The 16,488-nt window shown below is 45.8% G+C and overlaps 1 protein-coding gene across 1 annotated transcript in view; it reads left to right on the top strand.

Moving 5' to 3' along the window:
- The window catches only part of LOC121571109 (receptor-type tyrosine-protein phosphatase epsilon-like), a 93,932-nt gene that overhangs the window by 52,223 nt on the left and 25,221 nt on the right, over nt 1-16,488 (top strand). The window contains exons 6-12 of the mRNA XM_041882412.2: nt 3,697-3,833; nt 4,015-4,105; nt 4,257-4,333; nt 4,469-4,505; nt 4,679-4,776; nt 9,482-9,601; nt 9,740-9,903. Of these exons, the coding sequence (XP_041738346.1) occupies nt 3,697-3,833; nt 4,015-4,105; nt 4,257-4,333; nt 4,469-4,505; nt 4,679-4,776; nt 9,482-9,601; nt 9,740-9,903 (724 nt within the window). The remainder of the gene's footprint in view (nt 1-3,696; nt 3,834-4,014; nt 4,106-4,256; nt 4,334-4,468; nt 4,506-4,678; nt 4,777-9,481; nt 9,602-9,739; nt 9,904-16,488) is intronic.

Below are 16,488 nucleotides of genomic sequence, written 5' to 3'. Positions count from 1 at the left end.
ATTTGATTTTGAACAGCCTAGTAATGGTGAATTCTTTAAAATATATTTTTGTATTTAATAGGCTGACATTACCTTTAGCTGCAGAATATCTCACCACGTGTGTTTCCATCTCCTCCCCTCTCTATGCATTCCTTTCTCCAGTAAGCAGAGAGAGGGCCTGTCAACAGTTTAATTAAATATGTTTCGTTGTGAAAACATGTTACTATCGATGTTCCTGAACATATTTCATTGGTTTCCCAAATTAAGCACTGGGTAGCTGCAGGAACAGGGTTGGAGAGCCCATGGCATACAGAGTTTGGGCAGAATATCACCTGTTGGGTAGCAAAATAATCTGAGGAGCCTACCTGACATGAGTGAAAAACGTTCAGGCGGGAAATGACAAATATTTTTTGTCTTGCCCCTGTTCCTGCCCATTTCATAATGGGCCATTCTAAATCGAAACAAATTTGACATATTAGTAAAGACAAGATTAAATTGAGAATAGTCTGATGTGTGAAAAATTATCACTTGAAGAGAGAACAGCATGTGCAGACTGAGGCAAGAAACAGAGCGACATTTTGCGACTTTCTCAAATCATTAATAGCCCATAGTCGCATCATGCAGCCCATATATATTTTGATTTCTAAGGCATTCTAAGGTTTGTATCATTCACAGTAGCGGGAGAGAGAGAGTGAAGGTTGCGACGGCGCATTACCATCTGAGTTGGGGCAGAGTGAGTAGTGTTGGAGGAGAGCGAGAGAGAAAAGGATACAAAGTAGTGGTCGGAGACATGGAGGGGAGTTGCAGTGAGATTAGTAGAAAAACAGCATCTAGTAAAGATGAGGTCAAGCGTATTGCCTGCCTTGTGAGTAGGGGGGGACGGTGAGAGGGTGAGGTCAAAAGAGGAGAGGAGTGGAAAGAAGGAGGCAGAGAGAAATGCGTCAAAGGTAGATGTAGGGAGGTTAAAGTAACCCAGAACTGTGAGGGGTGAGCCATCCTCAGGAAAGGAATTTATCAAGGCGTCAAGCTCATTGATGAACTCTCCAAGGGAACCTGGAGGGCGATAAATGACAAGGATGTTTAGCTTGAATGGGCTAGTGACTGTGACAGCATGGAATTCAAATGAGGAGATAGACAGATCGGTCAGTAGGAAAAGAGAGAATGTCCACTTGGGAGAGATGAGGATTCCTGTGCCACCACCCCGCTGACCAAATGCTCTCGGGGTATGCGAGAACACATGGTCAGACGAGGAGAGAGCAGTAGGAGTAGCAGTGTTTTCAGTGGTAATCCATGTTTCCGTCAGCGCCAAGAAGTCGAGGGACTGGAGGGTAGCATAGGCTGAGATGAACTCTGCCTTGTTGGCCGTAGAACGGCAGTTCCAGAGGCTGCCGGTGACCTGGAACTCCACGTGGGTCGTGCGCGCAGGGACCACCAGGTTAGAGTAGCAGCAGCCACGCGGTGTGAGGCGTTTGTATATCCTGTGCGGAGAGGAGCGAACAGGGATAGACAGATGCATAGTTGACAGGCTACAGAAAATGGCTACAATAATGCAAAGGAGATCGGAATGAAATGAACTAAACATCTGGGAAAGCGAGAGAGCGGTGCCTCCCTCACTTATGTTTCACTGAAACACCCAAATATATCTCTCCCAACTTCCACCTCAGAAACTATAATTGTTGTAAACTACAGCGGTTCAATGTTTTCTAGGAATAGACTAACTTAGTTTATTCAGCTAGCTAACTTGGTACAGTATTCTTCCGTGAAAACCGTCCAGGGCACCAAATCCTATGACACCACAGCCAACTAGCATGCCAGCCTCCAACAACACGGTTTAGCACCAATACTCGGCCACAACAAACCACCAGTGTGTCAACAAGCCAAGCAGATAATTTGTGTCCGTGTCTAACGTTGTGGGTTAGTCCCGACAGCTTGAGCGAGTCCGTCATCAACTTATTCAGCCAGTTAGTTAGCTAGAATAGTTAGCATACTAGCTAGCCATTGCTTTCTGCCAACAAAAAAACCCCTCCTCCCACGGCACGAACACACAGAGAGAGCCAAGCTAACGTTAGCTAGTCACCCATGTCCCAAATTCCCTTGAACGACTCTGGTTACCAGTATGTAAAAACAAAACACAAATGTAGGTTATAACTTACCCCTAGCAGCTACTGTTAGCCAGCCAAGTGCAAAGCTAGCTACTGAATCGACTCAGCCAGTTTGCGTCTGTTCACTAGGTCGTTCCAGCTTTTGTTTAGTAGCTATCCAGCTAGCAACAAGCTAGCTACATTTCGAGCACAGTAGCTACCAACCACCCAACGCCAACGCTTCAACTAAGTTCAATGATATTCTTCTTGTTATAAAATCATATAATAAAAAAATAATGAGACTGGCAGACTTTTGCATGACAATAACCGGCTGACAAAATTTCATGACTGCCACAGCCCTACTTATGTATACAATATTTAATTTCACCATTGATTGTGTGTTGTGGGATGTGATGCAAGCCTTAGGTTGTGTGTGTACATAGTTCTTCTTGAATTTCACTACTGATCTGTACTCTAGATAAGTCGTCACAATCAAAACACAAAGTCAGGTCTGTTCTGTAGCAATATCATACTGAAGCCATATGCTGCTACTGAGATCTGTCAAGATGAACTAACACGTCTAAAATGGTAGAAAATGAGGAAAATATTCACAGTCTACCTTACCACACACAGTTGAAGCAAAATGCATTGTAACTTTCTAACCTTGTAATTAATAATCATAATTCATTACATTTGTAAAGCACTTTTCATTATACAGAATAATCTCAAAGTGCATAACATGTAAAATGTAAACCAAATAGAAAAAAATTAACACAACTAAACAGGGCAACTGACACAAAGAACACAACTGAAGCTACAAGGGACAAGTACACTAAGGAGCACAGCTGTCAACAGAAAGAGAAAGGTCTTTAGGCCCATTTTAATGTAGCCCAGAGTCTGTGGTGCCTTCAGGTGGTCCGGGAGGGCATTCCAAAGGCTGGGGTGGTCTAGCTGAGGGTGCGGGAGGGGTTATGGAGGGAAAGCAGTTATTTGAGATAAGGAGGGGCATTGCCATGAATACACTGGAAAGTCAGCAGGAGGGTTTTGAATTCAATACGTTTCCGCACTCTCATCAGGATGCTGGCAGCTCTGTTCTGGATGTATTGGAGCTTCTGGAGACTCCTGCCAGAGATCCCGATGAAAACTGCGTTGCAGTAAACCAGCCTTGAGGAGATTTTAAAAAAACGTTTCTGCATCAGAAAAGGGTGGGACAGAGTTGGCAGTGTTCTTGAGGTGAAAGAATGACGCTTTACACAGGTGTTTGATGTGGCTGTCAAAGGTCTGGGAGGAATCAAGCTTTACACCCAGATTGGAAACTGAAAGGGAGAGAGGGTTGTTCTGTCCTGCAATGGTGAGGTGTGTTATTGTAAGTTGTAATGTAACTTTCACATGTAAAGTACAATGTTTAGCAAGTGTGAGTGAGAGTTGAAGACCCAGTCAGTTGTTTTTATGAATCACCTGTTTGATGTCACCCTCCTTATGTTCACTTCATCACATGTGATAAGGTGATCTAGTTATTCCCCTTTAAAAAACAAAAAGGCAGAATTATTATTTCACAGTTATTTTACAATTATTGTACTGAATGTATATACATTGACATTGACATTTCATATTTTTTTATTTATTTTTTACACAGGAGAGCAGACAGTGGTCCTCCTCCCACGATCCCCATCTCCATCCAAGCGTCACTTTCTCATCCCCCTGGATTCGCTAGAAGACCAGTTCCGGATTTGCTCGGCAGACGACTGCAAGCTTTTCAGAGAGGAGTTCAATGTAGGTTCCTTTTCATAGAACACATAGTGGTCACAGTAGTGTGATACCTTCATTTGTTAATGCTAATAATGTCATGTAGAGTTTATAGTTCTTTATGTTGTTACATATTATGCTGCATGTATGAGGGCTTCATTAATGGCTTCATAGTTTGACCCCCTGTGTTTGTGTTGTGTCTGTGTAGTCACTACCCTGTGGCTACCAGCACAGCTCCTTTGAGGAGGCTAGCAGGGTGATCAACAGGGACAAGAATAGATATCCCAACATCCTACCATGTGAGTGATGGAATTTTTATGGGAATACGTTTTGCAACCATTAAACCCACTTAAGAGAGATAAAACAATTTAATAAAATGTTATGAAATAATTCTAAATAGGCTACCTATTTTCCTACTACAATTTTGTCTCTTTCTTACATTTTCAACAGATGACCATTCCAGAGTGTTGTTAACTCAAATCGATGGTTATTCTTGTACGGACTACATAAATGCCTCATACATAGATGTGAGTTGTTGATATTTACTATGTATTTCGTTCCATCCTATTATGAATAATTTCAATGCATCCAGTGTTACTTCCTTTCTCATTACGGTCTAATAAATACTGTAACTTGCCAAAACACATTTTCTTTTTCACCAGGGTTATAAAGAGAGGAACAAATTCATTGCAGCTCAAGGTAAATAAAGCTATGTGCAACATTATTGTGCAAAATACTGTACTACTAGAGGATTCATTATTTTAAATGACCTTTACGTAAGCATATGCTTTTTTCTAGCACCATAGGCCTACTGTATATCTATAGTATGTCTTCTTACGTCTGTGGTAAGCGTGTCACTCTCTTTTCCATAGGCCCAATGCACGACACTGTGGCAGACTTTTGGCGGATGGTTTGGGAACAGAAGACTGCTACTATAGTGATGCTCACTAACTTGAAAGAGAGAAAAGAGGTGAGTTTCTCTTCTCTCACTTTGGCTGCTCCCTTATCTGCTTAGACAACCAGTAAAGAATGTATTCAGAGTTGCTAATGGGATCTCATGTGGAATTATTTGACAGTTCGACATCCATAGATGTTCTAAAGAGCCTTTGCTAGGCCCCTTGTCTTCTCACACCTCAAGGATCATGGGTATAATTTATTTGACCCTTTCCTAACATTCCCAATCCATACAATGTGTCACACAAAATGACTTGGCATCACATTCCATTGAACCTCAAGGGGCTGATCAATAAAGAACAAAACATTTACATTTACATTTACGTCATTTAGCAGACGCTCTTATCCAGAGCGACTTACAAATAGGTGCATTCACCTTATAGCCAGTGGGATAACCACTTTACATATTATTATTTTTTATTTTTTTTTTTGGGGGGGGGGGGGGTGGAGTAAGGGGGGGAGGGGGGTAGAAGGATTACTTTATCCTATCCCAGGTATTCCTTAAAGAGGTGGGGTTTCAAATGTCTCCGGAAGTTGGTGAGTGACTCCGCTGTCCTGGCGTCATGGGGGAGCTTGTTCCACCATTGGGGTGCCAGAGCAGCGAACAGTTTTGACTGGGCTGAGCGGGAACTATGCTTCCGCAGAGGTAGGGGAGCCAGCAGGCCAGAGGTGGATGAACGCAGTGCCCTCGTTTGGGTGTAGGGACTGATCAGAGCCTGAAGGTACGGAGGTGCCGTTCCCCTCACAGCTCCGTAGGCAAGCATCATGGTCTTGTAGCAGATGCGAGCTTCAACTGGAAGCCAGTGGAGTGTGCGGAGGAGCGGGGTGACGTGAGAGAACTTGGGAAGGTTGAACACCAGACGGGCTGCGGCATTCTGGATGAGTTGTAGGGGTTTAATGGCACGGGCAGGGAGCCCAGCCAACAGCAAGTTGCAGTAATCCAGACGGGAGATGACAAGTGCCTGGATTAGGACCTGTGCCGCTTCCTGTGTAAGGCAGGGTCGTACTCTCCGAATGTTGTAGAGCATGAACCTACAGGATCAGGTCACCGCCTTGATGTTAGCGGAGAATGACAGGGTGTTGTCCAGGGTCACGCCAAGGCTCTTCGCACTCTGGGAGGAGGACACAACGGAGTTGTCAACCGTGATGGCGAGATCATGGAACAGGCAGTCCTTCCCCGGGAGGAAGAGCAGCTCCGTCTTGCCAAGGTTCAGCTTGAGGTGGTGATCCGTCATCCATACTGATATGTCTGCCAGACATGCAGAGATGCGATTCGCCACCTGGTTATCAGAAGGGGGAAAGGAGAAGATTAGTTGTGTGTCGTCAGCGTAGCAATGATAGGAGAGGCCATGTGAGGATATGACAGAGCCAAGTGACTTGGTGTATAGCGAGAATAGGAGAGGGCCTAGAACTGAGCCCTGGGGGACACCAGTGGTGAGAGCACGTAGTGCGGAGACAGCTTCTCGCCACGCCACTTGGTAGGAGCGACCGGTCAGGTAGGACGCAATCCAAGAGTGAGCCGCGCCGGAGATGCCCAGCTCGGAGAGGGTGGAGAGGAGGATCTGATGGTTCACAGTATCAAAGGCAGCAGACAGGTCTAGAAGGACAAGAGCAGAGGGGAGAGAGTTAGCTTTAGCAGTGCGGAGAGCCTCCGTGACACAGAGAAGAGCAGTCTCAGTTGAATGACCAGTCTTGAAACCTGACTGGTTTGGATCAAGAAGGTCATTCTGAGAGAGATAGCAAGAGAGTTGGCTAAAGACGGCACGCTCAATAGTTATGGAGAGAAAAGAAAGAAGGGATACTGTTCTGTAGTTGTTGATATCAGAGGGATCGAGTGTTGGTTTTTTGAGAAGGGGTGCAACTCTCGCTCTCTTGAAGACGGAAGGGACATAGCCAGCGGTCAAGGATGAGTTGATCAGCGAGGTGAGGTAAGGGAGAAGGTCACCGGAGATGGTCTGGAGAAGAGAGGAGGGGATAGGGTCAAGCGGGCAGGTTGTTGGGCGGCCTGCCGTCACAAGTCGCAAGATTTTATCTGGAGAGAGAGGGGAGAAAGAAGTCAAAGCATAGGGTAGGGCAGTGTGAGCAGGACCAGCAGTGTCATTTGACTTAACAAACGAGGATCGGATGTCGTCAACCTTCTTTTCAAAATGGTTGACGAAGTCATCCACAGAGAGGGAGGAGGGGGGACGGGGGGAGGGGGAGGATTCAGCAGGGAGGAGAATGTGGCAAAGAGCTTCCTAGGGTTAGAGGTAGATGCTTGGAATTTAGAGTGGTAGAAAGTGGCCTTAGCAGCAGAAACAGATGAAGAAAATGTAGAGAGGAGGGAGTGAAAAGATGCCAGGTCCGCAGGGAGTCTAGTTTTCTTCCATTTCCACTCAGCTGTCCGGAGCTCTGTTCTGTGAGCTCGCAATGAGTCATCAAGCCACGGAGCTGGAGGGGAGTACCGAGCCGGCCGGGAGGATAGGGGACATAGAGAGTCAAAGGATGCAGAAAGGGAGGAGAGGAGGGTTGAGGAGGCAGAATCAGGAGATTGGAGGGAGAAGGATTGAGCAGAGGGAAGAGATGATAGGATGGAAGAGGAGAGAGTAGCGGGAGAGAGAGAGCGAAGGTTGCGACGGCGCATTACCATCTGTGTAGGGGCAGAGTGAGTAGTGTTGGAGGAGAGGGAGAGAGAAAAGGATACAAAGTAGTGGTCGGAGACTTGGAGGGGAGTTGCAGTGAGATTAGTAGAACAACAGCATCTAGTAAAGATGAGGTCAAGCGTATTGCCTGCCTTGTGAGTAGGGGAAGACGGTGAGAGGGTGAGGTCAAAAGAGGAGAGGAGTGGAAAGAAGGAGGCAGAGAGAAATGAGTCAAATGTAGACGTAGGGAGGTTGAAATCCCCCAGAACTGTGAGGGGTGAGCCATCCTCAGGAAAGGAACTTATCAAGGCGTCAAGCTCATTGATGAACTCTCCAAGGGAATCTGGAGGGCGATAGATGACAAGGATATTAAGCTTAAATGGGCTAGTGACTGTGACAGCATGGAATTCAAATGAGGAGATAGACAGATGGGTCAGGGGAAAAATTGAGAATGTCCACTTGGGAGAGATGAGGATTCCTGTGCCACCACCCCGCTGACCAGATGCTCTCGGGGTATGCGAGAACACATGGTCAGACGAGGAGAGAGCAGCAGGAGTAGCAGTGTTTTCAGTGGTAATCCATGTTTCCGTCAGCGGCAAGAAGTCGAGGGACTGGAGGGTAGCATAGGCTGAGATGAACTCTGCCTTGTTGGCAGCAGAACGGCAGTTCCAGAGGCTGCCTGAGACCTGGAACTCCACGTGGGTCGTGCGTGCAGGGACCACCAGGTTAGAGAGGCAGCAGCCACGCGGTGTGAGGCGTTTGTGTAGCCTGTGCGGAGAGGAGAGAACAGGGATAGGCAGAGGCATAGTTGACAGGCTGCAGCAGATGGCTACAATAATGCAGAGGAGATTGGAATGAAATGAACTAAACATCTGGGAAAGGAGAGAGCGGGGCCTCCCTCACCACAACTCCCAAATATAAATCTCCCAACTTCCACCTCAGAAACTATAATTGTTGTAAACTACAGCGGTTCAATGTTTTCTAGGAATAGACTAACTTAGTTTATTCAGCTAGCTAACTAGGTGCAGTATTATTCCGTGAAAAACGTCCGGGCACCTCGTCATAAGACGCCACAGCCAGCTAGCATGCCGGTCTCCAACAACACGGTTTAGCGCCAATACTCGGCGACAACAAACCACCAGTGTATCAACACGCAAGCAGATCGTTCGTGTCCGTGTCTAACGTTGTGGGTTAGTCCCGACAGCTTGAGCGAGTCCGTCGTCAACTTATTCAGCCAGTTAGTTAGCTAGAATAGTTAGCAAACTAGCTAGCCATTGCTTTCAGACAAAGAAGAACCCCTCCTTTCATGGCACGAACACACAGAGAGAGCCAAACTAACGTTAACTAGTCACCCATGTCCCGAATTCCTTGAACGACTCGGGCTATCAATATGTAAAAAACAAAACACAAGTGTAGGTTATGACTTACCCCTAGCAGCTACTGTTAGCTAGCCAAGTGCAAAGCTAGCCACTGAATTGACTCAGCCAGTTCGCGTCTGTTCACTCGGTCGTTCCAGCTATTGTTTACTAGTAGCTATCCAGGTAGCAACAAGCTAGCTAAATTTCAAGCACAGTAGCCACTTGCTACCTAACGTTAACGGTTCAGACAATGAGGTTAGAAAACAGCTGAATGGTAGGCAATTATTGTATGTAATTATTGTAGGCAGCCAGCTGGCGTAATTACAGGCACTCTCAGGCGTGAAACAACTATGGGTTTAGCTGCACCCAAGGTTTGATTATAATTAGTCTGAGAGTCTCATTAATGGTCTAGAACATCAGAGTGATGAACTTATTGACTGACAGACTATCACCTCTGTCAACTATATCAAATATAGAGTTTGTGGTCAGTAATATAATAATATAATATAATACTATGCCATTTAGCAGACGCTTTTATCCAAAGCGACTTACAGTCATGTGTGCATACATTTTTACGTATGGGTGGTCCCGGGGATTGAACCCACTACCCTGGCGTTACAAGCGCCATGCTCTACCAATTAATCCTCATTTAAGTCTCTGCCATTCACATTGGTGAAACTATTCAAATAGTGTATATTTTGTAAGTTTTGCTTTGCTGAATGTCCATTTCGCCTCTCTTCAGGACAAGTGTTACCAGTACTGGCCAGACCAGGGCTGTTGGATGTATGGGAACGTGAGGGTGGCAGTAGAGGACTTTACTGTACTGGTGGACTACACCATCCGCAAGTTCTGTGTACAATATGTAAGTATCATTGTACACGCCTACATGACAACCCTGCGCATGAACCCTCACATAGAAAACATGATGCTGTGAGAGACTGTGACATGGTATTTAAAGTTTATTATCTAAATGATTTATGTGTTTTCCTGTTGTAAACAGCAGGGGAGTGATGGCCCCAGGGCCCCCCGCCTGGTCACCCAGCTCCACTTCACCAGCTGGCCAGACTTTGGGGTGCCCTTCTCCCCCATCGGCATGCTCAAGTTCCTCAAGAAGGTGAAGACGGTCAACCCGTCCTACGCAGGACCCATCGTGGTGCACTGCAGGTACTGAACCAGGGGAGGAGACTGGGAATTGTATCTGGAAATTCATATCTACAGGCTGTGCTAAATGTAGGCTATAGTGGTTAATATACACTTCATGGTATGTATAAGATAACAAAATTGTAGTGTAAAATAGTTTACTAAAAAAGTATGCCAATCATTGTCCCTTTATTTTGTATTGGTATGGCTGGAATTTCAATGCCTGTGTCATGTCATATAAAACTACCTCACCCAGGGGCATCATGAACAATCTAAGGGGGCACAAAGTACGTGAGGATGGTAGGGGGGAGGTCAGTTGGAGAATTTTGCATTATTCAAACACTAGCATAATAATTATGCTTGATTCTATGTATACTTTTCAGCATATCTAAGCATACCGCTTGAGCTGTCTGTATCCTCCTGACAGGTGGTTCTTTTTTTAAAGAAAATATATATGCTTCTCTGCATCTTTGCTAAAATCTGGGTAAAAGATTGAAAGGAATGTGAGTCTTATTCAGTACATTTAGTTTTTGCTTGCTTTTCTAAAGTCTACCAACCTTGCCAGCAGGCATGCCAGCTAAGACAGTTAGACAAGCTAGCTACTCTAACTTGATTGATAGCCTGAAATGGCTTCTTGGTAGCTAGTTATGAGGTTGGGAAATTGGGAACCTATCTGGGCTAGATAAAGCCAACTTCATAAAATTGCTGGGTGGCTAGTAATATATATATATATATATATATATATATATATATATATATATATATATATATATATATATATATATATATAAACACACACTACAGGTCAAAGGTTTTAAAACACCTACTCATTCAAGGGTTTTTCTTACTTTTTACTATTTTCTACATTGTAGAATAGTAGTGAAGACATCAAAACTATGAAATAACACATTTGGAATCATGTACTAACCAAAAAAAGTGTTAAACAAATCTAAATATATATTTTTATTTGAGATTCTTCAAATAGCCACCCTTTGCCTTGATGACAGCTTTGCACACTCTTGGCATTCTCTCAAGCAGCTTCACCTGGAATGCTTTTCCAACAGTCTTGAAGGAGTTCCCACATATGCTGAGAACTTGTTGGCTGCTTTTCCTTCACTCTGCGTTCCGACTCATCCCAAACCATCTCAATTTGGTTGAGGTCGGGGGATTGTGGAGGCCAGGTCATCTGATGCAGCACTCCATCACTCTCCTTCTTGGTCAAATAGCCCTTACAAAGCCTGATAGTCCCACTAAGCGCAAACCAGATGGGATGGCGTATCACTGCAGAATACTGTGGTAGCCATGCTGGTTAAGTGTGCCTTGAATTCTAAATAAATCACAGACAGTGTCACCAGCAAAGCACCCCCACACCATAACACTTCCTCCTCCATGCTTTACGTTGGGACCCACACATGCAGAGATCATTCGTTCACCTACTCTGCGTCTCACAAAGACACGGCGGTTGGAACCAAAAATCTCACATTTGGACTCATCAGACCAAAGGACAGATTTCCACCGGTCCAATGTCCATTGCTCGTGTTTCTTGGCCGAAGCAAGTCTCTTCTTCTTATTGGTGTCCTTTAGTAGTGGTTTCTTTGCAGCAATTTGACCATGAAGGCCTGATTCACACAGTCTTCTCTGAACAGTTGATGTTGAGATGTGTCTGTTAGTTGAACTCTGTGAAACATTTATTTGGGCTGCAATTTCTGAGGCTGGTAACTCTAATGAACTTATCCTCTGCAGCAGAGGTATATCTGGGTATTCCATTCCTGTGGTGGTCCTCATGAGAGCCAGTTTCATCATAGCGCTTGATGGTTTTTGTGACTGCACTTGAAGAAACTTGAAAGTTATTGAAATGTTTCGTATTGACTGACCTTCATGTCTTAAAGTAATGATGGACTGTCGTTTCTCTTTGCTTATTTGAGCTGTTCTTTCCATAATGTGGACTTGGTCTTTTACCAAATAGGGCTATCTTCTGTATACCCCCCCTACCTTGTCATAACATAACTGATTGGCTCAAACGCATTAAGAAGGAAAGACATTCCACAAATTAACTTTTTATGAAGGCACACCTGTTAATTGAAATACATTCCAGGTGACTACCTCATGAAGCTTGTTGAGAGAATGCCAAGCGTGTGCAAAGCTGTCATCAAGGCAAAGGGTGGCTATTTGAAGAATCTAAAATATATTTTGATTTGTTTAACAGGTTTTTTGTTACTACATGATTCCATATGTGTTATGTCATATCTTTGATCTTCACTATTATTCTACAATGTAGAAGAAACCTTGAATGAGTAGGTGTTCTAAAACTTTTGACCGGTAGTGTATATATGCTACATGACCAAAAGTATGCCACACTTGTTGCTGACAGGTGTATAAAATTGAGCACACCGCCATGCAATCTCCATAGAGAAACGTTGGAAGTAGAATGGTCCATACTGAAGAGCTCAGTGACTTTCAACGTGGCACCGTCATAGGATGCCACCTTTCCAACAAGTCAGTTCGTCAAATTTCTGCCATGCTAGAGCTGCTACAGTCAACTGTAAGTGCTGTTATTGTGAAGTGGAAATGTCTAGGCGCAACAATGGCTCAGCCTCGGAGTGTTAGGCCACACAAGCTCACAGAACAAGACCGATGAGTGCTGAAGCGCGTAGCGCGTAAAAACCATCTGTCCTCGATTGCAACACTCACTACCAAGTTCCAAACTGCCTCTGGAAGCAACGTCAGCACAATAACTGTTTGTCCATGGCCGAGCATCCGCACACAAGCCTAAGATCACCATTCGCAATGCCAAGCGTCGGCTGGAGTGTTGTAAAACTTGCCGCCATTGGACTCTGGACCAGTGGAAATGCGTTCTCTGGATTGATGAATCATGCTTCACCATCTGGGGAGTCTGACGGACAAATCTGGGTTTGGCGGATGCCAGAAGAACTCTGCCTGCCCAAATGCATAGTGCCAACTGTAAAGTTTGGTGGAGGAGGAATAATGTTCTGGGGCTGTTTTTCATGGTTCAGGCTAGGCCCCTTAGTTCCATTGAAGTGAAATCTTAATGCTGCAGCATACAATTACATTCTATACGATTCTGTGCTTCCAACTTTGTGGCAACAGTTTGGGGAAGGCCTTTTCCTGTTTCTGCATGACAATGCCCCCGTGCACAAAGCGAGGTCCATACAGAAATGGTTTGTCGACTTGACTGGCCTGCACAGAGCCCTGACCTCAACCCCATCGAACACCTTTGGGATGAATTGGAACGCCAACTGCGAGCCAGGCCTAATCTCCCAAAATCAGTGCCCGACCTCACTAATGCTCTTGTGGCTGAAAGGAAGCAAGTCCTCGCAGCAATGTTCTGACATCTAGTGGAAAGCCTTGCCAGACGAGTGGAGGCTGGTATAGCAGCAAAGGGGGGACCAACTCCATATTAATGCCCATGATTTTGGAATGAGATGTTCGACAAGCAGGTGTCCACATACTTTTGCCATATTTGTGACCTACAACCTGGATTCGGTCCTATGTAGCAACATTTAAAATTGTGTTTTTTACATTGGAAAAAAGTACAGACTCAGAGCAAGAAAATAGTATATCATACACTGGTCCTCTGTAGCTCAGCTGGTAGAGCACGGCGCTTGTAACGCCAAGGTAGTGGGTTCGATCCCCGGGACCACCCATACGTAAAAATGTATGCACACATGACTGTAAGTCGCTTTGGATAAAAGCGTCTGCTAAATGGCTTATTATTATTGCTGCAGTTGAGGAACATTGAGAAAGTAATTATGTTGATAAACTTCTAACCCCACTTTTGAGAAAATGGCCCGTGAATGTATTGGAGAGCTCTTCTTTGTCTACACCCATTCAGCATCGTTCACACCCTCTTAAGCCTTAGCCCCACCCATCTCTTTAAGGATTCACAGTTTAGTAAACAAACAAAACTTTCAAGACTAAAAGTGGTGAAAGTAGTAGCAAAAAGTAGTAGTAAAAATACACTTTATTTAGTCCTTTGCCTATATCCTAATCTGACTTTGGTGCAGGTCATGTTGTTCTTCACATTACCGTTTCTGGTAAACACACACTATATCAAATAAAATCTACGTTTATTTGTCACATGCACAGGATGTGTAAACAGTACAGTGAAATGGTTACTTGCATAGTGGAGTCTTTTGTTTAGACGTAGCTAGCTAGCTAAACAACCATAATCCCAACTCTAATGCCGCATTCAAAACAACTGGGAACTCCAACAACAAAAAAACTATGACTGGGAAAAAACTATTTTAACGGTCATCTAACTCGGAATTCCAACTCGGGAATTCGGGCCTCTTTCTATAGCTCCTACACAGATCATACACATAACATTAGCTAGCGAGGCAGCCAGCTAACATTAGCTAGCTAGCTAACAGTACGCTTCAACTTGCAATGAAAACGACTTTCTGACAAAATTAAAAACGTATAATATCTGAAAATGTAGCTAGACTCTTACCCGTTGTGATGTCACGAGAGGCTGTGTCCTGGAGGGACGTTACATCCCCCTGAGGTGGCTGCAAACCCAGACAGCTATGGCTCCATCTGCTGGTATGGTCGGGAACTCCACCCCTCTATGGCCAATCTTCCCACGCAGCTGAAACAAATGAGGAGCTGATGAGCTGAAGGTTTGGGAAGTGAAGAGACACAGTCTCCAACCTGGGCTCTCTGGAGGACAAGAGTGCTGCACGTCCACTTCCATGAGGAATATAAGGATTTGGAGATACTTACCTTTGGGAAATACTCACCTTTGGATATATGCACCTGTGGAAATACGTGAGAGACATTTGGAAGGACTTTTTGCTGGGTTGGCCACTAGCTGCAACGTGGACTACAGTAAGGCTGGGGAAAAGTTATCTGAGCGAGTGAGAATTATGATTTTGGATGTGGAAGAGACATCCCTGAACTGTTAACCCTTAAAGAGCCACAAGAGAACAGAATTTGGTTATATTTTCGTTAATTTCCCAAGACCTATAATAAAATCCTTGTTTTGTTTGAACCTTGTCTCCTTGCACTACTTGAGCAATCCCGCTGAAAGCTGTGTAGCCTCTCGTGACGTCACAGATGGTGGAGAATACGGGCACGCTCAAGCGTTAATAGTGCATGTCAGAGGAGGATACCGAAGGTTTGATCACCCAGTTTTCCAAGTTGGCCGTAGGCTCCCCGCCCGACTGAAATGGAGGACATATTGAAAGCCCTTGTTGCTGGCCAGCAAGCCCAGATGCAAGCAAACGTGGCTCTCTTGGAGGAGCAAAAGAAAGCCAACCTTCTGAAGGCAGAGGAATTGCAGTTGCAGAGACAGAGGGTGGTCCAAAATACCCGCCCAATAAAGGCAAGTGACTTTATATCTAAGATGGGAGCTACCGATGACATTGAGGCATACCTGCATGCATTTGAGGCCACGGCCACTAGGGAAGCCTGGCCCAAGCAACAGTGGGTTGGTCTGTTAGCCCCCTTTCTAACCGGGGAATCGCTGAATGCTGTCCGGGACCTGGGCCCTGACCAGGTTACTGACTATGATGCCCTGAAGTCTGAGATCCTCAGCAGATATGGACTCACAAAGTTTGGTATGGCCCAGCGCTTTCACAGTTGGACCTTCCAACCAGACCAACCTCCTCGGGCACAGATGCATGAACTTGTCCGAATCGCAAGGAAATGGCTGGATCCGCAGAGGAATACAGCAGCGGCGGTGGTGGAGGCCGTTGTGGTGGATCGTTACCTCACGCGCCCTGCCTTATGAGGCAAAACGGTTCATCAGTCAACAGGCCTTGACCACGGCTGATCTGACCGTGGAAGCTGTGGAAAAGTACCAGGCCACAGCGGAGATGCTGAATGCTTCCCGAAAAGACCCCAGGAGGGCGGCCCCACCACAAATGGGAAGAACCCGTCCAAAGGACCCCAAGGTCTCGAACCCAGCCACGTCAGGACTTATCCCGGCTCCAGGGGGAGCCAGAAACCAGGCGGGTCCAAGAAGAGTACACCAGGAGGGGGAAACTCGACAGTGTTACCGGTGTGGGGAGATGGGACATATCTCCTGGCAGTGTGGGAAACCAGCCGATGAACCTATGCCCACTGCGGAGTCCTCCAGCTCAGCACCCACACACCGTTTTGCCTCGCTCTTGGGAGTCGTAGATGGCGGCCCAGATCGACCCCCCACCTGCCCGGTAACTGTGAATCACCATGATGTGGAGGCCTTACTGGATTCTGGTAGCCGGGCCACCCTGGTGCGTAAGGATTTGGTGGGCCCAACGTGTCTGACCCCGGGGAAAGTCCTCCCAGTTTCCTGTGTCCATGGGGACACCAGAGAATACCCCATTACTGAACTTACAATGACCAGCACACGGGGAACCATACACACGACGGCGGGGGTGGTTGATTCCCTCCCCGTCCCTGTCCTAATTGGACGAGACTGCCCAGCCTTTTACCCCCTCTGGAGAGAGTCTCAGGAGAGGATAACCCGAGTACCTCGGAAACGGAGAGGCAAGACTCATCCTGGGAAGGCTCCGGTGCAATCCTCCGAGTTACTCACTCCCGCCCGGGCTCTGATAGGGATGGCAGGTGCCCAGACCGACACAGAGACGGAGCTACAGAATCTGG

Source organism: Coregonus clupeaformis, chromosome 1 (assembly GCF_020615455.1).
Source record: "Coregonus clupeaformis isolate EN_2021a chromosome 1, ASM2061545v1, whole genome shotgun sequence".
In the NCBI taxonomy this organism is placed as follows: Eukaryota; Metazoa; Chordata; class Actinopteri; order Salmoniformes; family Salmonidae; genus Coregonus; species Coregonus clupeaformis.
Note: the sequence above shows the minus strand (reverse complement) of the source record. Positions and strands in the feature narration are given on the sequence as shown.